This window comes from Cydia strobilella, chromosome 21 (assembly GCF_947568885.1).
Source record: "Cydia strobilella chromosome 21, ilCydStro3.1, whole genome shotgun sequence".
In the NCBI taxonomy this organism is placed as follows: Eukaryota; Metazoa; Arthropoda; class Insecta; order Lepidoptera; family Tortricidae; genus Cydia; species Cydia strobilella.
Genome location: NC_086061.1, coordinates 6,214,341 through 6,241,156, shown reverse-complemented (window position 1 = coordinate 6,241,156; position 26,816 = coordinate 6,214,341). Strand labels below are relative to the sequence as shown.

Below are 26,816 nucleotides of genomic sequence, written 5' to 3'. Positions count from 1 at the left end.
AAAGGCTTTGCTGGCCCGTTATCAAATTGGTGTGTTTCGTAGGGTTCATATAAAGTAGGTACTTAATTTATTTTGTGGCCAAGACGCAGTAATTACATCAACCAAATCAAATTAGTAGCTCTTAAGGACCTCTATTATTAGCCTTAGTTTGATCCAAACTGAAAGTGACATATGACACATACAGGGGTGTAATATAATGTACTTATTTAATTGATTGAACGAGAGCGAAGATCTCCATTTCAGTTTGGGCAAAAAGTCTTTTTTGCTGGCTGTGTTATTCTCTTCAGGTCGCATTTCTCAACCGATTCTCTTGAAATATTTGGTGAGCAGGTTCAATTCAGTTTTTAGATTTTTTTCAAAATGGTGGAGCTATGGGAGTTAGCGAGGTGTACATCTTACAGAGCCATCTAAGTATAATTTACTCACTTTAATTTTAGTTTTATAAACAAATGGCAGACTGAGAGATGGTGTACCCGTGCCATTCCTTCTCAACCTCGATCCGGAGGGTGGTTATGAAAAAACTAAGCAGGATCTTGAAAAGCTGTCGAATATCTTCTGTAAGTTTATATTTACGTATGAGCATAAAGTTCCCGAAATAAATTTAAATAAAGTTTTAACCAAGTTAATATAAAACTTCATCATCATGCTAATAAGAAGGTTTGCACGGTGTAGTCAACAGGTAAAAATAACTTCAGTCGTCAGGTGTTCTGGACTAGTTATACGCAGAAGACCATCAGTTCCCTGCGCGTCCAATATAATAATGGTTTCAGGATGTTGTTGGGGCTGTTCCGTTTCTGCAGCGCATCGAGCATGTTTGCCAGAATTGCCTTGTTGCTCTGCAGAGTTCGGGCCAGCTCCAACCCCATCCCGGCTAATGTAGCGGGCCGATACGACCTATATTGCGGCATTTTGAGTGTGTCATAACAGCTTAGTAGCTGCTGCACCTAGTGGTGATAATTATTGTTATTGCTGACTGTGTTTGTTTGTCGCTTTCTGCTTTTGTTCCACTAGCACTTAGTTTTTAATCTTAATTGTTACTAACCATTATGGGCCATTGTTGTCTTTTAAATAAATAAGTTAAATTGAATATAAAAGAAGTCCAATGAGATTCATTGTCAGGATATTATGGAGTTTAATTCAATTATCTACGCATTTGAAAACTTAACGTTTTTTTTTAGTTTATCTGTTGCTATGTCGTCGTTCGTTCTTCACATAAGATGAGACCTATACCAAGAAGTGAGACGTCACACGTCACTGTACAATAGTTTTGTTTTTCAGTGAAATGGGAGGCAAACTAGGCAAGCTCTGTTCGCCCCAGGTCCAGTCAGTGGGCTCCGTGCTGGACCGAGTCATCTCGCAGCCCAGCAGCGAGGCCCAAACGGTTCTGTACAAACTCGCCGACTTCCATAAAGGTAAGAAAGACACATTAGGCACAAAACTTGCTCTTTTGTATTCTAGGGCGCTCAGAGTGTCAGGATGGCCGTGTTTTTATGTTTATTATGTTTCGATTTGATGCTATTAAATTAAAGTATTGCGAGATTTTCTTTGGATCTAGCCAAAATGACAATGTTTCATAGAAAACGCCAATTGAAACTTAAATAATGTATGGAAATAGTTACGTGACTTTCCGTTAAATCTGTCACCCCGATACATTTTTCTTTTCGTTTGTTGTTTGTCATCTTGGCTAGGCTCTGATATTACCAATAACATCTGCTTGTACAATCTTTAGGATGCGAGGACATGTAAAGTGTCAGGATGATCGTGTCGAAGATGATCAATATTTATTAGAACAATTTTGGACGAATCGTTGTCTTAATTAGGCATTCTTTATGTCAAGTTCATGAGTTGATTATATTAATGGCATCTACAATTCTTCGTATCATCTCTATATATACCAATATTTACATACATTCGCAGATGTTCAGGTAGAACACTATTACCCAAAGATACACATAACTATTATCCATGTTTATAGGAGGTCTACTGCTAGAGACGTACACTAAAGGAGGCATGGTGGCGGCAGAGAAGCTGATCCGCGAGGAGTTCGCAGCCTACATGTACGCTGGGGGCCGCGGGCGAGTCATCAACCGCGCGGAGTACTTGCGGTGGAAGTTCCGAGATCAGGAACAGGTATACTAACCAGATACAACTGTTTTAGTAGATAGGTGGATGCATATGCTTATGTGAAACAAATAATTATCACACCGCCAAGGCTGCTGAAGTGGTGGAGTCACACTAGAAGACCGGTTACATGCTGAAGGTGTTCCAGCTTCGAACACGCCACTACGTGCATTTCAACTTTGTGGTGCGCATGCCGGGACCAGCCAGGGGACCATCGAGTACGCCGACTTCTGGCCAAAAGTAGTCGTGTCAAGGAGGTAAACTACCGAATCCGACACAAGACCAACGGAACCACGACGTCCACGACGTCTTGTGCTGTTGCCAAAATAGTTATTTAGAGTACCTGATTTATATCTACACCAATTTAAATAATTTCTATTTTCCTCAGGTGGTCCTGCCGATCGAAGCGTCGTTGTCTCCACATGATCCCCTGGCGAAGTGGGAAGACCACATGTCCTGCTGGCAGATGAGCTATCGCGGCGCGCTAGGCGAGTCGCTGTTGCACGTCCTCATCATTTGCGATACTAAGGTATTATGAATACATGTAGGGATGTAGGGTGTATTCCAATTTGTTCCCGCCGGGCACATATGAAAATAGGATCATTCCCATCTGTCCCCATCTCATGTATGGCGGCGGTAACGTGGGGTGGGGAGAAATGGGAAAACAATACACTCAATATAGCAGAACCCGCTGCAACCGCCATATGTCTGGTCCCTATACTTTATTATAATTTCAAAAGACGACCTCTGTTAGTCAAAAAGCTACCCCAAGGACCTTATTGACAGTGACCTGCGCTGAGCTGTCTTCATCCAATCCAACGATTTTCTGCCACCTTCACTCTTTACCTGATCATCATAAAGTCTTTATCAGAGGTCTTAATGACTCTAAATGCGTATTACGCGCACATAGGTTTTCGTAAAGAAACTTCAGCCGATGTGAACGTAGGTACTGGCTTCCATCTCTCTATAACTGCATATATAGGTATATAACTACTCTATTTTTTCTCCCATTATTATTATATTTCTCTTTCAGATCCACACCAGGCTCGCTAGAACCCTTCTCAAATGTTTTCCAAAGCTATCAATGGATGTCGTGGAAGGCGAGGAATATTTAGGTAAACACACAAAAACGATCTTTTTGGGTTTTATCACATTTGTTGACGGTGGACGTGCAAAATGTTAGGTTAGGGTATCTACTATAGGGAATTACTATTTTTCAACCATTCTACGCAATGTATCTCGCATTACTTAATTGAATATAGATTATAGAACACTCAAACAAGTTCAGCATATAAGAATTAAATGTTTATCTTCGTTTTACTGTATTTCTTTTATTTACTTCCACTTCGTTTTCAGGAGCCAGTTCTTTACATTTGGCAATAGCGTACAGCAACAACGAACTGGTCCAAGATCTAGTGGACTGCGGTTGTGACGTCAACCAGCGAGCGATTGGTAAGTAAACATTGTGGCAAATTAAACTTGTAAATCGGGACTAAGTACTTTCCACATGGTGGCCATACACTCTCATATTTTGCCTCGTATTTCGATTCAATTTCCCAAATATTCCATGCAGGCAGTTTCTTCCTGCCCCGCGACCAGCAAAACGTTCCACCGGCTCGACAGACTAACTACGAAGGGCTGGCGTACCTGGGCGAGTACCCCCTGGCGTGGGCGGCGTGCTGCGCTAATGAATCCGTCTACAACCTGCTTTTGGAGTCTGGTGCGGACCCAGATATGCAGGACTCCTTTGGCAACATGATACTGCATATGGTCGTCGTTTGCGACAAACTGGTGAGTATCGTCATAAGTAATTTATTATAGTCGACGTCAAAATGACGAAGCAAAACTGTTTGTAACTCCCATTGCTATAGTAATTTAGCCTACTTAATTGCTCTTGCTTTGAAGACGCCTAGAGCCCGTCTCGAATTTAAGCGAAAATGTCATGTGATGTTAGAATAAGTTTTTTCTAATTCTGTAATAATAGTTATTTGTTATACAAGGGTGCAAAGTTGTATTTTACCCGCGAGTATGAAATTGAAACATGAGCAAGCGAAAGGATTCTATAGTTGAACCACGAGCGAAGCGAGTGGTTCTAAAATATAATCCTAAGCGTAGCGAGTGTTTCAACACACGAGAAGTAAAATACATTTGCACCCGTGTGTAACACAAAACTTTTCCCCTCACTATAGCGAGGAAAATGCAACATCCACAGGCGTTAGATCATCTTCATCACTGGAATCACAATTTTTTTACGATATTATAACAGAAAACACTAGAAATTCTGATTTTTACGTGAGTCGGTGAGAAGAACAGTAAAAATTTTGTTGACAATGTTGACATTTCTGTTCTGACGTATGAAATGTCAACGATGCGTTTTGAAATTGCATCGACTCAACTTGTGCGTTCAGAATTATATCAATCATTACAAAAAATCTAACGTTTCTTATGGAATTTTAAGGTTTATGACTTAAAATTATTAAATAAAGCTAAATTTACTATTTTTTATTAGATTCTCAAACCATTTGTTTAATGATAATTAATATCAAACGAACCATTATCATGAGCGTTTTACGTTTTGTTATCTGTCAAGCTACTTAAACACGCTCCATCCAAGGTCAAATTACTTTCCCCACTAGTGGATAAAATGCGTTTTTCCCGCTTGTTTTAAAGGATAATAGACGGCTTTCCGAGCTAGTGAGGGGAAAATTAATTTTCATCCTTTGGAGATAGGTGAAGAATTTCTAAATGAGGCACTCATTACCAAAATTTCAAGTTCTGCTTTTTGTCAAAAAAATAATCCAGTTTTATTTTGTTTTATTAGGACATGTTTGGCTACGCGCTCCGCCACCCGAAGGTGCCCGCCAGCAACGGGCGCATGAACCGTGCCGGCTTCACCCCCCTCACTCTGGCCTGCCAGCTGGGTCGAGACTCCGTGTTCAGAGAGATGCTTGAGCTGTCCTGTAGGGAGTTTTGGCGATATTCCAACATCACGTGCTCTGCGTATCCGCTTAATGCTTTGGATACGCTTTTACCTGATGGGCGAACAAGTAAACTTCTTTCTAGGTTTTAGTCTGCCTTTAATTGTTAAAGTCCTAGGCTTGAATTAAAAGCGTTTCAATGGGCATGGGGTCTTTAGCTTGATGGAACTAACTAAACCAAAATATCGGCACAACTATACTGATTGAAGCCAACTTCTGTCTAAAATTAGTTGTACCACTTGGATTCTGTGAACAATCTGCATTGTTTGATGTTCGTATGTCTACTGGGCCCACCGCCCACTCCAGTAAAAAAAATCTGATAATTTTAAATTACCTACACCATCTTTTCTTGGTTGAGGATTTTTTTTTTTTTTTAACCCAGGGGAAATCCGTTAGGGATCCCACCCGGCCCGGGAGAGGCCGAGTGGGTATGTCCGACTCGCACGGACTAAAACCCCTGGGGTGTTCCGACGCTCGCTTTTTGGGCGGGGTTACGGGAACAACTTTGCAGACCTCCGAGACAAAAAAAGTACCCCTGACGTACCAGTCTCGAACCCGAATCCTCTGGCACTTATTTCCACGAACATACCGCAACGCCATTGCAGCATGGTTGAGGATATTGAAAGTGAAACGCAACATTGTGGTTTAGTAATATTGGTATAGAGTCTGTTCGGAAAGAGAAGCCGTGGAATGTATTGGGCCCCAAACATTCCACGACTCTTCTCTTTTCGCATAGACTCAACTGAAGATATTTGATCATATTTGAGACACCTATGCTTTTCTAATCTAGATTGGAACTCGGCGCTTTTCATAATCCTTAACGGAACAAAACAAGAGCATTTGAACATGCTGGACGGAGGGATCATCCAAAGGCTTTTAGAAGAAAAGTGGAAAACTTTTGCAAGAGTAAGTTCCTAATTTTGAAGAAAACCAGTTCTGACGAAAAACACAAGTTTTCTCTCCTGTGGACAATAGTTAACAGCTTGTGGCCATGTAGGTAATGATTTTAACATACTTATCCAAATAAAAGAGGTACCTTTTCATGTGGATAAGGATAAGGTTAAAATTTTAATAAGAAAATTAACCTTATTTATAGCCCTTTACTTTCGGGTATGTCTACATTGTCTACAGAAAAGAAGTGAACACAGTTTTGGGCTTGACCCATGTATGATTGTAGTGCCATCTGTGCATCTAGGTATGTATGTTAAATCTCATTGGGTCGGGTCGATTAATTAGACCTGATGCTGCGCGAACTTTTAATATTCAAAAAAGTAAAACAGCTTCCGCTTTTAAATTCTTCTCGAAACCTTTCAGAACAAATTCCTCAAACGGCTGCTGATTCTGCTGGTACATCTTATACTGCTCTCTGTGTCTGTGTATCTCCGGCACAGCGCTGCAGAGGCAGAGGCTAATCCTGAGTGGAGACTTGAGGTGAATTTTCCAAGCTACAAATATCTAGTAGGTACTGAAGAGAAAGAAGCCAAAGCATGGTGGGCACAGGACTCTTTTTTTATCTTGCGGGACGGGAATAACCTTAGTGAACAATCACTAACTGCTTAAGTTATACTTTTATCAGTCGCATTTTTCTTAGAGCAGTTGCGGCATTAGCAATATTTTTAGCTAATGCGAGACCTTATTTTGTTCGAAGAGGGATATCTGAAAACTGGCGCCCGTTTAGGATTATTACAGTGCCATAACGGCGCCTGGTCGTACCACGCGTCAAGAACGGCCCATACTGGCCCAAGTTGTTACATTTTCTTTTAAAAGGAAGTATACTGGGTCTATTCTTACAATGATGATAATGATTCTCCTGACTTATTTCGGATACAGTGACTATGAGCTCTGTCTGAAGTAGGTATTTTTAGTTAGCGTTATTAGAGTAGCTGTTCCACCAGCGCAGCAGCAAAACAGGAAGATTATAAGTATGAGCCTCACTTTATATTTTATATCATACAGATAACAGACGCTCGAGGCGGCATCAGGCTGGCGTGCGAGTTAGGCACCATCGTCAGTACGCTATGCTACATTGTTCTCCAACAAGGCGACGAACTCAAAAACCAGGGCGTCGTAGCTTACATCAAACAGTTGGTGAGTGATCAAAATTTACTTAACAGAAGACAGCGTTTATCATTTTAGAGTTGTTGTAATTATATCTCTGTCAAATCATTAATCCTGAAATAGACATGTCCCACTGCAGGAATTTGCTTGCTTTGGCGAATAGCGTGGCGACAAGCGGAACATTGATCTATGCAGCGTGCACTCAGGCCGCTTACATTTGCGTTTATTTAATTTGAACGCAGCACGCCCCGCTCAAGCGTCCACTCAGGCAGTGCTATAGTGTAGTATCTAATAATACCTATTTTTGGTCTGCCCTGCCCGCAGATTCACGAACCAGCAAAATTCATCTTCCTAGTATCGAACCTGCTCCTCCTGGTGTGTATACCGGCGAGATTGATGCGACTGCCGATGCTGGAGGAGGCACTGCTCATATTTCTGCTGCCTGGCTTTTGGTTTCTGCTCATGTTCTTTGCTGGGTATGATATCTACTAATCTAAGCATATTATACGAGTCCATCTCACTCACTCGCAAAATTAATGTGGTCCTAATTGTGGCTATTACATAGACAAAGGGGTGATCGCTATAGTATTTTTCAAATTCGATGGGTAGGGTGACAGGTGTCATCTTCATATAATTTATAACCTAAATACGCTAAATCTCGCAAAATTGTACTTATACTACAGTAAACGCCGAATGAACTTGATTCGGATCCCAGCATCTCCACCATTTTAGTCGCGCAACTACATATATACACACAGAATGTACGACGCCTTTTCCGACAAAAATAACAGGACACCACGCTAAATGAGAGTAGAATAAGGGGTCACCGCGGTGACCATACACTGATAATGTATTTACAGGGGGGTGTCACTGCGCAGTTTAGGTATATTTGGCCGGCGCACCGCCCGGGCAGGTGTATGGCAGTGGGCTGCCGCTCGGCTCGCACGATAGTCGTGTCACGTGGCGCTCGCGCAAAATTGAAAATACGCAATGGCTTCGAAACCTAAATCGCGATCTAATCTGTATAAAAGATAATGTTCTGTTTACGGATGTCTGCGAATAAACGGAAGAACAAGGAAGCAGAAAAATCATTTTTTTCAAATTCCGGACTATATATATTGACCGACATATTTTCAAAGGAATAAGTACTTCTGTGGCATACCTACTTCCGTGAGAATCAGACATAATAATCTCCGGCTAAAAATATTATGTTTACAGAATCAACTTCTTCTTCTTCTTCTTTGTCCTGGCTATTATCCCAGTTTATTTGGGGTCAGCCCTCCTAGTAATCCTGCGCCACATAGCACGATCGTGGGTTGTCTCCTCTGTTGTACTGCTTTCCTTCATATCGTTTTTTAGGATTTACATCCAGGTGATTGGTGGTCGTCCTCGCCCTCTTTTTCCTTCTTCTATTTTGAGATCTTACAGAATCAACGTTTGTAAAAATAATAAATCAGTAGGTATAGGTACAAAAACTTGTCAAGTGACAACCCCGTGCCGACACTCGCAGTTCGGTCATAAAACTGCGGCGCGCAAAGAAGATTCACGGTTCGTGCGCGGTTATAAGTTTCAATTTTGCTTGCAGGCGGCGAGTGTAGGTATAATTTTATACCTAAATCTGGCTTTTGTGAAGGAGTGAATTTTCTGTACGGTAGTACTATTAGTTATTCTGTGGTATTTACTTACTTCCAAGTTGGTATCGCAAATATCAGTAGCATTTTCAGTTTGGCTTTAGACATATCGACTTCAACAAATGCGGTGACTGTTGGTAATTGATTACTAAAACCTGTTTCAAACATAAATTCATTTCGAACACAGGGCAGTCCGACTGACGGGTCCGTTCGTGACGATGATCTATAGCATGATTACTGGCGACATGTTCACCTTCGGCATCATCTACTGCATCGTACTCTTCGGCTTTTCGCAGTCTTTCTACTTCCTTTACAAAGGTACATATTACTATTTTCTTATGTAGCAAACTAGCAGACGAGCCGCCTGATGGGAAAATCATGTTGTCTGTTGTCGCCCTCTGAGAACCGAATGATAATCTCAATTTGGTGTCTCATTATACATGTTGCACCTTCTAGGAAAAATTGAGAGTAAAGTCCGATTATTCTTAGTGAAAAATATCTAGGAAGAGGGGATCAGCATCAGCTTTGCTATTTTGGCGGATGAGATTATAAAAACGAGTTGGAGCACCAGTTTAAAAGTTCTTCAGAGCATTACCCGTTGTAAATATGATAGAAAATAATAGAAAAACTCACTCAACTAATAATATTTGCTTTTTCAGGGTTCCCCAATGTTTCATCCACTTTATATGCAAGTTACCCGACCACATGGATGGCTTTGTTTCAAATCACACTGGGAGATTATAGTGTAAGTAAAATACACCAGGATTTATAACAAAATATACAAAAAGCTCCAGAATTTAGTCTACTTGCTGCTAGATAAAGGCCTTCCCAAGAATCCCAAGGATCTGAACTGGGGCTGGTGTGCTGTCCTCACTCTAAGCCTTTTGTTTATGAGCTATGTCAAAATGTGCATGATTGCATCTTATCATCATCGTCATCATTGGCCACAGCATCTTTGCAGACGATAGTTGCAGCGTAGAAGGCTTTATTTTTAGGAGGTAGTCTACACCCTACATCGACTGCGATGGCTGTATTAATCCAATGGCCAATCGGCATTTCTTGCTGCATCGATCACAGACATGTCTTGACTCCTGGGGTGATCCAGCAGCTCTATACGAAGTCATTTCTGCTTTAGATGAGATGTCCAACCAGACTTATGATTTACTTATGACTGCATATTGTTACTGCAGACCTACTGAAAAAGGGTACAAGTCTCGCCCAGCTTAGGTGTAAAAGAGCATAAGTGTTACGTTTACACCTGTGGTGCCCGAGACGTTATTCACTAGGGCCACAGAATTATATGACGACGATAATGATCAATGTTGATTTCAGTACTCAGACCTGGGCATGACCTCCTACCCAAACCTGACCAAGTCCGTGTTCACTCTATTCATGATCTTCGTGCCGATTCTGCTTCTCAACATGCTGATCGCCATGATGGGAAACACTTATGCGCATGTCATCGAGCAGTCCGAGAAGGAATGGGTTAAACAGGTCAGGAATAATAATAATAAGAACCGTTTGTTGACTATTGTAATACACTAATACAAGTCTGTGAAGAATAGAAGAGAATAATGTTTTATTGCCGAAAAGTCCATTCGCTTTCTTCTTTTTCGATTTTCCGTATAAACTTTCACACTTTCACTTCACACTTAAAATACATAGAATATAGGTAAAGAAGGCGACATCAACCACCCATCCAAATTGCTTCCACAAGGCTTTCACAAACGACTCACCTCTGTGACTTGAAATTATTAACCTTTTGAACCTCTAAACGCTTTATGTCATAAACAAAAACGTCACTGTCACGCCAAGATAACGAGCGCACGCGAGCGAATGTAAACTTTACTTGAAACTCTTGTTACTTTAACAGCGTCCGCCATAACCCCTATAGTGTTCCTTGGCGCTGTGGGCACGACTGGTAACGACCACTTTAGGGGTTCTTGCCGTTCAAAGTACAAGTCTGTACTGGCCCCTGACTCCCCTGAGCCACTACGTGACTCGCAAAAGTAGTCACTTTTGCAAATAACGCAGTCGCGTTACTCGCAAAAGTGGCAGAAGATACTTCACGTTACACAGAGCCCTGGTTCTAGCCTGCCAAATCCTTAGAACCGTTATGTAACTGTCTTTCCCACAGTGGGCTAAAATCGTCGTCTCTCTCGAGCGATCCGTGGCGCAAGAAGATGCACACAGATACCTGCAAGAGTATTCCATCGGCTTAGGCCCGTCGGACGACCCGCGGTACGAGCAGCGTGGAGTCATGGTCATCAAGAGTAAGGACAAGACGAGAGCCAAGCAGCGGAAAGGCGCACTTGCCAACTGGAAGGTAAAGATTAACGACGATTTAATCTTTTTATGACATAGAAGGCAAACGAGCAGATGAATCCCCTGATGGTAAGCGATTACCGTCGCCTATGAACACCCGCAACACCAGAGGGGTTGTAAGTACATTGGCAGCCTTTAAGATGGGAGTAAGTACGCTCTTTTCTTTCTGAAGGTCGTATCAGTTGGTTTTTGTTTTAAAACACAATTTTTCTTTTTTGTATTTATTTTGAAGACTGTCTAGAAGACCACATCGACTTCCTTGACCTTCAATAAAAAACCGGACGTGCGATTCGGACTCACCACCGAGGGTTCCGTACTTTTAGTATTTGATGTTATAGCGGCAACAGAAATACATCATCTGTGAAAATTTCAACTGTCTAGCTATCACGGCTCATGAGATACAGCCTGGTGACGGACGGACAGACAGACGAACAGTGGAGTCTTAGCAATAAGGTCACGTTTTTACTCTTAGGGTCGTTCCAGTACGGAACTCTAAAAGTTTAAATTTACAATCTGACACGTGGATACTTAGACCAGATGGACTTCCTAGGGTTTTCAAACGCATCAAAACGTTATGGAAGCGGTCAGCGTTTCAAAGTGTGAGTGTGGTGCGATGCGATAACGCGCGGTTGTGTGCCATAAAGATAAATACTAAGGATAATCGACCATTCATAGTGGTAAGTGTTTACATGCCTACGGACTGCAGTGACAACTTAGCGGAGTTCACGGATTGTTTAGCTCAGGTCAGTGCATTGGTTGACGATTGTGGCGTGGAATCCGTATATATAATGGGGGATTTTAATGCTCATCCGAATGAACGTTTTTATAAAGAGTTAGATAATTATTGTAACGAACAAAAGTGGTGTTGTGCAGACGTACTAAAGCTAGGGATTGCATCGAATACGTTTACTTTCTTAAGTGATGCTCATCAATGTGAGCGTTGGCTAGATCACTGTGTAGTAACTGAATCGGCGATGTCGTCCGTATCCAATGTGTATGTAGATAACTGTGTAACCTGGTCGGACCATTTCCCTATGTTTCTGGAGTGTGACTTAAACATTATAATTCCGAGGGCTACTGGCAGCGCTCCTGTAAATAACGTAAACAATGTAATATGGGGAGAAAGAACGTCAGAGCAGATTGAATTGTTTCATAAGAAATGTCACGAAATGTTAAAATGTATCGATTTTCCATCGGAACTCAGAACCTGTGCTGATAAATATTGTCAGAATCCTGAGCACAAAAAAGTTCTCGATGTGCTGTATTATGACGTAATTAATGCCCTTAGGACATCAGCGATGGTAGGAAGGCGTGAAAAGGGAAAAAAACCTAAAAAACAAGTGACAGGGTGGAATAAGTTTGTCAGTGACGTCCATGGGGTGGCTAGGCTAAAGTTTCGTGAATGGACACTGGGGGGAAGACCTACTAGCGGATGCCTTTTTAAAGAGATGTGTGAGAGTCGGAAGATATTTAAATCACGTTTAAAATGGTGTCAAGATCATCAAAACCAAATTAAACTGGACATTATTACCTCTCACCACTCTAAAAAAGACTTCCGTGGCTTCTGGAGGTCTACTGGCAAAATGAAGCATAAGGCGGGGAACCCGGCTAGTGTTGATGGTATAAGCGATCCTAAAGGCATTGCCAATCTATTTAAGGACCATTTCTTTATAAAATCTCCCTTAGATCCGTCGCTGGGGGAGCTCGATGTTGAGACCTATGATGAATACCTAGGCCCAGGTTTTTCGGCCAAAGATATTGATAAAGTCATCAAATCAATGTCTAGGGGCAGATCCCCGGGACATGATGGGCTCAGCATTGAGCACCTCCAGAACGCAGGTCCTCACATTTCCAGGGTTTTGGCGATGTTCTTTCCCTTGTGTATTAGACATTCCTATTTGCCCCTTGATATGATGCGGACAATTGTAGTACCCGTGGTTAAGAACAAAACTGGGGACTTGGCCGACCGTAATAACTACAGGCCGATATCATTAGCAACAATTATGGCCAAAATATTTGATAGTGTGCTTAATTCACAGCTAAATGAATGTGTTAAACTGCATGACAACCAATTTGGTTTCCGACCCCGTCTGTCTACAGAATCCGCAATACTGTGTCTGAAGCACACTATCAAATATTACACTAGGAGTAAGACCCCAGTTATTGCCTGTTTCCTGGATCTATCTAGGGCTTTTGACCTGGTTTCCTACAATATACTATGGAAAAAACTGATGAAAACCGGTATACCACCGGAAACGGTACGTATGTTCAGGTACTGGTATGGAAATCAGGTCAACAGCATTAGATGGGCAAATGTGCTGTCTGATGAATACAGGTTGGAGTGTGGGGTGAGACAGGGAGGTTTGAGTTCACCAACGCTCTTCAATTTGTATATTAACGAACTGATTGAGACGCTCAGCAGCATCCATGTCGGGTGTCATATAGACGGAGTGTGTGTTAACAACATAAGTTACGCGGACGACATGGTGCTTCTGAGCGCCTCAGTCTGTGGTATACGAAGGCTGCTCAATGTGTGCGAGGCTTATGCTGCCAGTCACGGTCTGAAATATAATGTAAAAAAAAGCCAGTATGTCGTCTTTGAGTGCGACCGCAACAAATATTCAGTTCCCCGCAATTGCGCTAAACGACAGTACTATGGACCGGGTAACCCAATTTAAATATTTAGGCCATGTGGTTGCGGCCGACCTCAAAGACGACATGGACATCGAACGGGAGCGGAGGGCCTTATCGGTGCGTGCAAATATGATAGCTCGAAGGTTTGCGGGGTGTTCCAGGGGGGTTCGGGTGACTCTGTTTAGAGCGTTCTGTGCTTCCCTGTATACCTGCAACCTTTGGGTTCAGTATTCGCAGCGGGCCTATGGGGCTCTCCGTGTCCAATATAATAACGCGTTCCGGGTGATTGTGGGACTGCCTCGCTTCTGTAGCGCATCAGGAATGTTTGCGGAGGCGCGCGTTGATTGTTTTCAGACGACCTTGCGCAGGCGCGCCGCATCCCTGGTGCGCCGGGTGCGGGACAGTCCCAACATCATCTTAAGGATGATAACGGATAAGCCGGATTGTCCGCTAATGTTACACTGTGCGGGGCTACATTCCCCAATGGGCTCCATACAGTGGTAACTTGTAGGTTAAGTGTGTAGGTTTAGGTATAGGTATAATTGTTATTAGGCTTAGGTATACTAACCCTCTTGAAACAGCTTTTTTACTAACAGAATGTATGTGTCACGGTTACACGAAATAAATGATTTCATTCATTCATTCAAAACATTCATAGCAACAACAATGTAATTTAATTTTGATTGACAGCGCGTTGGGAGGGTGACGATAGCAGAGCTGCGAAGACGAGGAATCACGGGAGAAGACCTTCGGAGGCTGATGTGGGGTCGAGTGTCTATTTCCACGCCCACTAAAGCACCTCTTGGGTAATAATATAAATGTTAATGTTGTTTGTAGGATACCTACTCTTAGTGCAGTCTGAACACTTGCAAAGACATTTTCAGATCACAAATAATAACGTTTTTTTGTAGAAGGCGCCCACAAGCCCCTCCACCGGACTGTGTAGCAGCCGCAGAAGTCAGCCAAATTGGTCTCTCGGGAGGGGATGCTCTCAACGGAGTTGGGACCGCGCTGTCTTCCGCTCTCGATGTCATGGCTTTCACGCACGACCTGGATCTTGGTTCCACTGGTATTGTAAACTTGAAAACTGCCATTTTTGCCCCTGTATCCCTTCAGCTATGGAAAGGCCCCCCGGGTCCGAGCCGCTTTGAAACAACAGCAATACAAGGATAAATACTGTAATCTCTCTTTTATTGTGTGTGGCAATAAATGTTTTCTTATTCTTATAAAAGTGAAATTCTGATTTCAACTATTTACTTTCCGCAAAACAGCTGAGGGAGTACGAGTATGGAGTGCCCCACTAAATTTGTCTGAGGGAGTATGGAGTGCCCCACTAAATTTGTTTTGACTCTTTGCCTATGCTTGTAACTTACGGAATTAAAAGGAAGTCCCGGTCTCTGTTAGATACTCTAGGTACGATGCAACGATTCTGCACGTTTTTTAGAAATGCGGTTGTCTGTCCATTCAGGGTACCTAACGCTTTTTGCAGCGTAAGGAGTAAACAGTAAACTAAAAAGGTATATGTTTTTCGTTTTTTACTTGCTATAATTTTGCAGATACAGACCAAATGAAACAACCAACGCCAGACCTCCTAGTAAACGGAAAAACCATCCCAAAGCCAGGCCAAACCACAGTCAGTCAACCTGGACAAATGCCACCAGGCCAACCAGGGCTTGCAGTTCCCAAAACTGCAGGCACACCCTCGCCTGTATCTGGAACAGGGCTACAAGTGCCTTCTGGGATTATTCCGACAGTTCCAAGTGTTCCAGGAGGTTTGCCAGGAGCTGGTTTGACTGGACAAGTTCAAAGCTCTCAAGGCATTTTGCCAGGCTCAGGACCTGTGCAAGGCATACCTGGACAGGGTATGCCAGGACCAGTTGCTGGACTAGGATCATTGCCAGGACCAGGCCTTGGTACGGGACAGATTACTATGACGCAGGATATGTTAAGAATTGGAGTACCGCAGCCACCTGGTAAGTTGATTTTCACTATGTCCCTTTGGTAAGTAGTTATTTTCTTAAGGACTAATACGCAAACGTGCTCACGAATGGAAACGTATCCTTCGGACCGCTACCACGCTCATCTCTGATGGATGGTTAATTATTTCCCTTTGCTTTTACTTTGATGTTTTTCGAATGCGAACAGGTTTCCTCGCAATGTTTTCCGTCAGGCGACAAGCAAGTTAGAAGGCAAATATCAAGAGATATCTACATTTTGTAGGTACCTAACCTATAAGTTCCATAAAGTTATCTAACTATACGAACCCGGGTTTAGTCCCCAATCCTCGATAACCCAACAATCTTACCCAATGAGAGGAGGCCTAATTGCCCAACAGTGGAATGTCTATAGTTATACCTATAACCAACAGTCTTGTAGGTATCTACAGGTCCGTACCTTTTCAGCGCCAGTAGAATCGTTCCGTGACTTCTTATTCGAGCTGGTGCTGCTGGCTTACTCGCGGAGCCCTGACCAGGGGCAGCTGCGGAACCTCGCGGAGCAGGCGGCTGATCTGAAGGGTGTTCCGGAGATCGATATCAATATGAGCGTAAGTTTCACGGAATGTTCTATATTAATGGAGATTTTTCTGTTTAAAAAACACAATTCGTAGGTACTTACATCAAAGTTGATTAGCCAATGATATCGATAATCTACCAATAGAGTGATTTCTTCTTCTTCTTTTAAAATTATGGCTTCAGCCCAGTGGGACTATTTCGCCAGTATCAAGGTATTGAGAGGTTTACAAACGACAAAAATTGTACGGTTGTACAAGACAGTGTACGGTGATTTGTTAGCTCTTGTAAATCGATAGCTAGTCTTTACAAGAAGCACGTGGACTACCGGCCGTTGACTCCAAGATGGTGGTTAAACGCGCTTCAAAATTAATTCTCCATTCACTGCACACTACCACATTTGTTTACTGTATAATAAGCTATCGATATTACACTTTAAACAATATTAATAAGCAAAAAACAAAGTAATTAATCACGATGCTAACTATCAAGATGGCGCTCGAACCGGAAGACCTATGTAAACCAGGGTGATTTTATGAGGTCGAATCAATGGGGTTGGCAACTGTCAAAGGTTTGCAGAGCTTGCCCCTTTTTCTATCAGATTTGGCTTAAAGGGCTGGCCTCCAGGGCATTAACAAACAAAAATTTGACACAATTCTAGGGATTGACAGGGCAAGCTATGCTGGCGCCATCTGCTAATTATTTCGACCGGCCACCCCCGACCCCATTATTCGGTTATTTCCTTCCTACAGCAAACAAAACTGTACTGGGTGCGTAGCCAATCGTTTACGCTCCGTAGTGAACGAAACGCAACTGTCACTGTCGCACTAAAGTTCCCTTTACACTCGTGCGCGATTCGCGGCGCAAAGCTGAGTGTGGAGCGGACTTAACATGGAAGAGTGATAAAGAGACACATAAGCGTTTCGTTATCATAGCGCAAACGGTTGTTCACCTTGACTAGGCACCAACAGTAATTTACTGCAGCTTAATTATTGACACTGAAATGTATTTGGCACTTATTTTTGTAATAAAAAGTGACTATTGCTGCCTAACATTAAAGATTAAGGGTGCCAATTGGTGGGAGCTGGCAATATGGTTTACCATTCTTCTTTATTTGTAGACAACAGCGAAGTCAGCTCGCAAGGTGGTAGCTGGGGCGGTATCGGGCCTGTTCGGCGTGGCAGCCGACGCGCCCGCCGCAGACGCCGGCTGGCGACGAGAACGGCACGAGCAGAGCGACAGTGATCCACCGTCAGGTACTCAGAGGCCAAGGTGATATTTTTCAATGTTATGTCGGGTCTGGCGACTGGTAGGCCAAAGCGACACCGGCTGGCGCCGAAAAATGCTCGAACAAAGTGGCAGCTATCTTTTCATCATCAGGTAGGCAGAGGGCAATATGAGTTGAATTTAAGATAGGGCAGCTTCCGTTGCTCGAAGGCAGCCGTAATGAGGGCTACCGCGTTTTAATTTCGCCTCTAGGGGCGCTAATGTAGATGGAGGTCTTTCAAAATGTCAAATGCATAGAAGTTTCAAGGGTTTCAAGTTTTTTAACGGGAATTTTCGCTCCTTATTCATAATTATGATAAATATTTGTCCATATTTGATTAATCATGGTAAACAATGGATATAGCTTGTTATTAAAATAGATATAGCTCAATAATTTTTTGTGGTTTAAAAAAAGGGCCAAATAAAATATTATGCAAAATTAAACAGGTTGAAAAAATGACAAATTTAGACAATAAAATACCTTTGTGTATATTACATCGTATTCATTTTATAAAAATAAGCATAGAAGAATTTTAAGATCTGTTTTTCTGGTCCTACATCTACAGTGGCGCCAACTGGTGAGCACAAAAACGGTGGCCACAGGTTACAGGTACAGGTGGTTACAGGTAGGGCGCAATACCTATATTATCAAAGTCGATGGTATTTCTTATTGCGATTTCAAGACTGTGCAATAAACTCAAATAAATCCATATACTAAGTAAGTACATTGAGCAACGAGGGGGGGCAAGCGAAATTTTGCAAACGCAGTCTTTTGATGCACGACAGCCATTGCTGGGTGCATTAAAGACTAGTTTGCAATATTCTTACCCCCGGCGTTACACACAATGTTTTTCATCGCACTTGCGAAGAATAGTACATTGTGCAAGTTAAAGTTAAATATTGTACGAGTCTATATATTCACGACAGCCGCAGGCACGTCAAGTCAAGGTCGCTTCCTTTCTTTCTAATGCTAAAAAACCGGCCAAGTGCGAGTCGGACTCGCGCACGAAGGGTTCCGTACCATTACGCAAAAAGAGGCCGGTTTTTTTAACTCTGTAATTTAATTAAATTGTTTATCACCTAATCTTTTATTTGCATTTATTAATCAGAATCCGTACTGCTGGGGCGAGCGTCGAGGGCGCGACGAGCGCGCTCCGCGTCGAAACGTGCTGAACCGCCCCCGCCGCACCTCTACGTGCCAGCCAGGTATTATTGCCCTTAGAAAAGCTGCCTTTAGTTAGGAATAATCGGAAAAAAGCGTCTATAAGTATAAGTGTATTGCCGTGGGCTGAGCCGAAAGAAGGTTAACAATTATTCTTTTTGTTTCAGGTCAATGTATTTTGTTGCATCGGAGAGTAGCGCTTTGGAAAGTGACGCCCCCTTAGAAGACCAGCCCAGTTCCGGAAATAATTCGTTAGTATCCTTAGCTTTAATATAATAATAATAATAAATACGAATGCAACTCTGTATGTTATCTCTTCATGCTACACTGAACAGATTTAAATAAAAGTTGCTTACTTAAGTAGTTTGAGCGAAGGGCAAGTTTTTCTCAACTCCCTCAACCTTATAGTCTGTGTATGATAAGGATCCTGAGCGAATTTTTAATCTTTTTGCATTTTTTTCTGCTCTATACTCACAATACAACCGAGGTTCAAACTCACGATTTTTGACCACCGCATAATGGAAAAATAAAGGGGTGAACAGGGGTAGAATTGCTTCATTGCACTCTCTTGCTGATAAATCGCAAAGTTATGTTGACCCCTTTTTATGGATGAATAAAATTTTCAGCGCGTTTGGAGGTCGACGGGACGACGCAGCCCGCATACGGGCAGCACGCCCCCTCTGCATATTGCAGGCAACCGGGCAAAACCCTGTGGAACATTCCGTTTATGTTGTAGGTAAGGAAACCGTTCAGTGCTTGCACTGCTACACGGTACGATTCTTGAGACCTTAAAGGCTAGTCCAGACGGGATGATCAAATCGACCGATTTGATCAGAAAAGAAATTGGCGTCAATCTCCAATTTAAGATTATAGTGACATTTGAGCGCTCTGACTATGGATTCTAACGCTAAAAAAACAATGGACAAGTGCGACTCGGTACTTTTTAGTATTTGTTGTTATACCGTCGACAGAAATACATAATCTGTGAAAAATTCAACTGTCTAGCTATCACTGAGGGCCTACCGCGAACACCGAATTTTTTTTATGAAATAGGAGGCAAACGAGCAGACGGATCACCTGATGGTAAGCGATTACCGCCGCCCATGGACACCCGCAACACCAGAGGGGTTGTAAGTGCGTTGCCGGCCTTTAAGATGGGAACGGGTTGGGAACGGGTTTTGCTCCAAACTCTAAAAGCCGATCCAGACTACGCGGCGCGAAGCCGCGAAGGCGAGTGTGGAGTCGATTTCGCTGATTAGCAACTGATTAGCGAACTAGACTCCACACTCGCGTTCGCGGCTTGGCGCCGCGATTCGCGCACGAGTGAGGAGGGCCCTTAATGAAGGATGGAAAGCATAAATAGTAGTAGTAGTAGTAGTAGTGACAGAGAAAGATGTCCGCATGCGAACTTCGATTTTCTCGGTTATAGCCCTGGACTCAAGAGGGCCTACCGCGAACCGCGTTCGACGTGTTGCCTTCCTGTCACACGTACGTACAAATTTACAAGTGCGACAGAGAAGCAACACGTCGAACGTTCGCAGTAGGCCCTATAATTTTTTTTACATCTCGCAGGTTCCGGTGATGGAGCGGAAGTAGAAGCTACACCAGTTCAGAACAAACCAAAGCACGAGAGAAGAGTTAGGCCGAAAACAGCGCGCACCCGTCGCAACAGGTGAGATATATAGTTTCACTAGACTTATATTGACCGGGATATAGACCGTGATTACCTTTTGTATTATTTATGAGCTCCCGATATCCCGGTCAATATAAGTCTAGTGAAACTAACCGTGAATACTCAAAAGACTGTCTCATTTCAAACATAAGACAGATATAATCATTACACTAGTACTAGCACCCAAAAAAAGGATGAGTATAGTTGTTTTGGTTCTTATTTACTGCCAATTTGGGTTAACCAACTATATATATATATTTGGGTCAAGATAATTGCTGGCTAAGTTTAGTAGGAACAACGAATGTAATCGAATATATAATCGATTGACCGATTATTGGTGACACCATTGGCATACGCACGAGAGCTTAAAAAGCGTTGCGTGTTTGACGCACCCATAATCAGAATCAAATGTTTTATTCGTGATAAACTTAAAACTAAAATTACATACAGAAGTATTACTAAAACTATAGGAATTTATAAAATAGGTAGGAGTTAAAGTTTACCACGAAAATGGTCTCGCCTCAGCATAATGCTGACCCGAAAGTCAGCGCTGATCTTCCGGCGGGACCATTTGGGGCCACGATCGCAGCCGTACGACACGGCCCAACCATAAGCTGAACGCAGCCTTACATTTTTTAAATAAAATCGCGAGAAAGCGATATCTCTTTCTCGCTCTCACTTATGGTGCGTCACACAACGCTTTTTAAGCTCTCGTGCTTATGGGGCCTTACGCATTAAACCAACCGACTACGCGGCGCGACACCGCGAGTGTGGAGTCGATTTCGCCGATTAGCGAACTAGACCACACTCGCGTTCGCGGCTTCGCGCACGAGTGTGCAGGGAGCTTTACTAAACTGAACGTAGGGTTGCCATTTTGTTGAGGTAGTCTTGCACGTAGCGGGTGGACATTTTTAGGGTTCCGTTGTCAACTAGGAAACTATAGTTGGTCAAGCAAATCTTGTCAGTAGAAAAAGGCGCAAAACTCAATTTTTCTATGGGACGCTAACTTTTCGCGCCTATTTTTTTAAATTTACCGCCTTATTCTACTGACAAGATTTCCTTGACCAACTATAGTAGTCATTTCAGTCAGTATAAAAACGGCAAATTTAAAAAATGTAAGCGCGTAGGGTTATCGTCCCATAGAAAATGAATTTCGCGCCTTTTTCTACTGACAGTTGTTTTACCGGCTATATATTATATTCGCTATGTCAGTCAGTCTGTCTGCGGCTTGATCACGCCGATAGTGGTAAAATCATGGAGACTATATAGGTATAAAGGAGCCAAATCTCTATGTATGAAAAGTGTCCATCAAAAAACAGTAATTAGGCGGCGCCACCATACACGGAAATACTACCAAAAACAACCTACGTAATTTGGTCGGGTTATTTGTTGCCTTATATGGTTCATGTTATACTCATGTCCCAGAGCCTAACTAGCGCCACCGGAGAAATTAGGAACTATTATTTAAAGCTTAAAGCGGTCACTTTTGCAACAATTCTGCCATAAGAGATTGCCATCCTTTCTATACCATCCATAGGTAAAATAAAAACTAAAAAAAAATTTAGGGCACCTAACGCTTATGAAAAAATTACTAAGCCAATCTTGATGAATGCACGAGGTGTCGATTAGTCTAAGTATTATCAGAACGACAAAGGACTGTCTCATTTCAAACAGAGAATCATACTATCTTTCTTACACTAGTATTAGCACCCAAAAGAAAAAGATGAGTATCTTTCTTTGACCTTATTTACTGAAAATTTGGTTTAAGCAAATAAGTAACCTTACTTAGTGCTAACTCCTACATTAGTTTTCTTACCAAAACCCGGGTTCGTATAAGATAAAATTAAGGAAAAAACGTGCCTCGGAAATATAGAAAATTTGATTCTCGCACAGATGGCGCTACCACCAATACCAACCTTTGGCTTATTCTCGGTTGGATGGCGTTGACGGTTTCGAATTTTAACACATCAGTGAAAGAATATAGGTCAAAATATAAAAATAATAAATACAAATAAAAAAATTATCTATTCAATATTTTTATTTTTAGTTTTAATCGCGTCGATAGATGGCAGTAAATTTACTGCGACTACAGAACTTACTATGGCAGTACCCCTCTATCCTATTCTCATTGATATTACCTTTTGACCGCCAAAGACGGTAAATCACGTCGTCGACATTTTGTGCCACTCACGCCGCCGACGTCATTTGCCGTCCAAACTTAATTTATCAAAGTCTCTTTAATAAATAACTATATTTCTTTGTTTGTATTTGCATTATTTTATTTTGCCCTTCTACTTTATTGTATAACTTTATTACAATTCAACTATGAATAGAAGGTTAAAAAAAAACAACATGATGTTATAATACGACTTACCCAGTAAATAGCATAGCTAGCCACGCCAAAAACGGCACTTGACGTCGCCTAGTGATGTGACCGAGTCATGGAGGAATAATATTATTATATGAAAGTAACAATCTCCTAATAGAAATCGTTTCGCGCAGTTCCGACAAACACGCTAGCGCCATCAATAATAGATATGGCTTAATCCCATACATTTTGTAATAGGAGTTGTTTTTGCTAAAATAACTGCTATTTGTGCTGTTACGGTACTTGTTTTCGTGCTTAATTTAAACAACTTGGTTTGAAAGACGGTACTGACCTTTTGTGATAATGTAACCCCTTATGCATTTATTTTATTGTAACGATACTGCAGTTTGCTAATTAGTAGGTAATAATAATCGACAACGGGTTTGCACATCTCTGAGTAACGCGCGCTTATCAGTGTTCCGTGCGCCCATGACGGCACTTCACGTCCGATGCCTGACGTCACCACCAAGTAGTGATGTGGCATTATTGAGAGATTTGAGTGGAAGTTACAAGTACATTTTGATATTTAAATACGTTATTTAAAGGTTTTTAGTAGAGCTAAAAGCCAGAATTATCTAATATTATATTGTAAAACACCTGTGTAGTGGTCCTTCTAATCTAAGTATGTCAAAAACGAAATCAGTGAAACTATCGATATCCTGTTTTGTAATCACTATTGTTCTCTAAGGTTTTATTTTGCTTGATTGCGGTGTCACGTCGAGTTACGTCAATGCTTGGCGTTCAAAAGGTTAAAAGCAGGAGTTTAAAATAGAGTTTCGGTTATAGAGTAATGACATATGTGACGACCGGTCTGGCCTAGTGGGTAGTGACCCTGCCTGTGAAGCCGATGGTCCTGGGTTCGAATCCCGGTAAGGGCATTTATTTGTGTGATGAGCACAGATATTTGTTCCTGAGTCTTGGGTGTTTTCTATGTATTTGTATATTATATATATCGTTGTCTAAGTACCCACAACACAAGCCTTCTTGAGCTTACTGTGGGACTTAGTCAATCTGTGTAAGAATGTCCTATATTTATTTATATTTATGTGACGTTTTCAATCAAAAGGTACCACATTGTCGCTGGTCGATAAGGTTGATTTCTAATTGAAGCTAAATGGAAATAGCGCCTTACTGACAAGCGACAATTACCCTTTTGGTTGAAAATGGCACAATTATACTAATCTATGCCCTACAGTTCCCGCACGCTCTCTATAATATTAGCTGAAAATTGTTGAGCATAATACTTCGTCCGTCGCGACATCTATTGTCAAGTAATAGTACTGATAAATCGAGGATAAATCCACTACTTGACGCTAGATGTCGACTACGAAAATAACCCGCGTTTTGGTAAGAAAACTGATGTATGTACTTATTTCTCTTAGATCTCCAAATCCAAATTTACGAAAATAACTTTTCGCAAACACTACTTGTCCAATCAGTTTCTATCAATACTTACACAGAATTTTCTTACCAATTCCAGAGTATCTCCAGTCCCCGAAGCCGGCAACCCCCTGGAGCCCTGGGCCACGGCGCCGCTGTCGCGCCTCTCTCGACTGATCCGCTCGACCAGCGCCTCAACGGCCTCCTTGACCGATACGGAATCGCCCAGATATTGAGTACCAAGTGTTGTAGTGTTTAGAGATTAATTATATAAGAGCGTAGATTTTTGTCAGATTATGAATCGCTTACTCGGATGAAGCTACAGTGCGACATAAAATAGTAGAAATTAAATGAGGGCGCCACTTTTTACGTAACACGTAACCGTCACATTTTTGACGTAAAATGCAACTGATGACATGGCAGCAATTTAGTATGATTTTTTTTTCATTCCATTTTATTTAATTTGTACCATTTTACGTCGCACTATAACTGCACAAGTGCACATATTTTACACCGTGCGCCATCATATCCGTCAGATTGCTGTAAAAATATGACATAAAATAAACATTCCACGTGTTATTCCTTCAGTCTGTCTGTACAGTTAGCTCAGTCGGACTACCTATTTTCAACTTAATACCGTTACAAAATTGAAAATATTAAGAAAGGATGCAAATTTTCTACCCAGTATATGAAAACAACGCATACCTTCAAGTAGTTTTTAGTATGAAAGCGAAATTGTGAAGAATTGTTTAGCCGACTGAAAAGAAGACTTGTCACCAATCAATATCCCGTATAGGTGATAACCTACTTAGACTCATCGTTAAAAATACCTGTACCACTTTCAAATATTCTATTCCTGCCGTTATTTGAATAGGTAAGGTTAAGTATATTGTTTCAGATTAAGGTTAGTTAGGTTAGATGTGTTTTAGTAGGTGCCTATATATTTAAGCGACCAAACTAATTAGTATACCTATCCCAAGATTGTCTGATCTCAGGTAGAATGAAGGCCTTACTCTTATCTGGCCAATTGTTTTAATGTAGTGATTAGTAATGTATGCTTAAAACTACGATATTAAGAGTTTCAGTAAGTTATTAATAAATATATGTTATCTGGACCATTCTATCGAAATAAAACAATCAATATTATTCATAATATTTTATTACCCGGACTGCAATGTCAAAAAGTCAATTGGAAATGCAATAGAATGGGCAGCATAGTATGTAAATAAAGTACGCGAATCAAGATCATATAGAATACACTATCTATCTATCTATCTATCATAAATAAAATAAAATAAAACCAAATATCTGTATAAATACGTGGTGACTCAATAAGTAAAAAAAAATTATACTTTCCTGAATAGTAATTTGGTAACTAAATTATTATATCAAATTGATCTGGGCTACCGCGTTTAATTTCGCCGCTAGGGGCGCTAGTGTAGATGGAGGTCTTTCAAAATGTCAAATGCATAAAAGTTTTGGTTTTGGGTATGGATTGCTTTCAAGATTGATTTCAAGCTTTTTTTATCGGGAAATTTCACTCCTTATACATAATTGTGGTAAATCTTTGTCCATCTTTGATTAATCATGGTAAGCAATAGATATAGCTCAAAAAATGTTAGTGGTTTAAAAAAAGTGCCAACTAAAATATATGCAAAATTAAACAGGTTGAAAAAAATGGCACATTTAGACGTTAAAATACCTTTGTGTATATTAGAACGTATTGATTTTATAAAAATATGCATTGAAGAATTTTGAGATCTGTTTTTCTGGACCTACATCTACAGTGGCGCCAACTGGTGAGCACAAAATCGGTAGCCCTCATTAGATCTTAAATCTTAATGTGTTTGCTTCAGAAAAAGACATTTGTCTTTTATAATCATGGTGTACCTAAACATCTCGTTAGAGTATTACTACAAAGTAAATCAATCTAAGTAGATATTTTACTCTAGAAAGTGACAGAAGGTGACATGGCCACTGTAGCTACTTTTGGGATATTGGCGATGTCATGGCTAAACTATCACATTGCTTTTAAAATTTGGCAGTTCGGCCAAAACATTGCCCCTGGTTACAGAGGTATCCACTGTGTCACATTCTCAGGTCGAATTTGGGCCAAAAAATAGAGAGAAAATGGATTAAATCCTCAAGGACTGTTTAAAAGGGACTTCAACTTTCAAATTTGATACTTAAAAAACTTTTTAGATGATGTAAACTTGAAGTGTTATGAATTATGATCTTTGAAGATTCACCCAGGATATTATAGAATCATTTATTTAAGGAAAGTTCCATTCTTAAAGAAATGATTAATTTTGTCTTTAATAAAAATGCAGTGGTAACAATGTTCAAACATGCTTTCATTCCAATGTATCTATTAATTGCGCAGATGCAGAATTGTAAAATCTGATTTTGATTTGGCCTTAATATGTATAATCATTGTCCATATAATCAGTGTTTATTTGAAATCGTTACCACGACATAAGACGATGTTGTTTATCAAAAGGTATCACGTGTGCACGAAAGTAGTACTATTTGGTTGCGAAAAAGTCCGTTAAATGTTCCAACCCTAGTAAACATAATTTACAAGAAAGTTTTGAATAATATAGCACCAATGGCAGCTAAGGTGAAAAATTCTCAAATTTGATGATTATCAAAAGACGGCTAGTTGATTTTTTCAGTGATAATTAAATACTTTCAAGCAACCAATGGTGTGT

At 41.2% G+C, this 26,816-nt stretch overlaps 1 protein-coding gene across 1 annotated transcript; it reads left to right on the top strand.

Moving 5' to 3' along the window:
* Positions 1-1,271: 1,271 nt before the first annotated feature.
* Positions 1,272-24,357, top strand: LOC134751261 (uncharacterized). The gene is made up of 25 exons (XM_063686643.1): positions 1,272-1,412; positions 1,976-2,130; positions 2,510-2,650; positions 3,155-3,236; positions 3,478-3,573; positions 3,695-3,912; positions 4,943-5,168; positions 5,890-6,005; positions 6,414-6,530; positions 7,056-7,187; positions 7,482-7,633; positions 8,976-9,106; positions 9,448-9,533; positions 10,121-10,282; positions 10,926-11,114; positions 14,438-14,553; positions 14,659-14,816; positions 15,304-15,720; positions 16,150-16,292; positions 17,378-17,513; positions 18,633-18,729; positions 18,853-18,936; positions 19,312-19,421; positions 20,258-20,357; positions 24,206-24,357. The coding sequence occupies exons 1-25, from the start codon at positions 1,283-1,285 to the stop codon at positions 24,339-24,341; spliced, it is 3,630 nt and encodes a 1,209-aa protein (XP_063542713.1). The 5' UTR covers positions 1,272-1,282; the 3' UTR covers positions 24,342-24,357.
* The last annotated feature ends 2,459 nt before the right edge of the window (positions 24,358-26,816 follow it).

Coding starts and splice junctions, on each gene's coding strand:
- LOC134751261 (XM_063686643.1), top strand. CDS start 1,283: ATGGGAGGCAAACTAGGCAAGCTCTGTTCGCCCCAGGTCCAGTCAGTG. Junction 3,237..3,477: donor GGAAGGCGAGGAATATTTAG/GTAAACACACAA, acceptor CTTCGTTTTCAG/GAGCCAGTTCTTTACATTTG. Junction 11,115..14,437: donor GCGCACTTGCCAACTGGAAG/GTAAAGATTAAC, acceptor TTTGATTGACAG/CGCGTTGGGAGGGTGACGAT.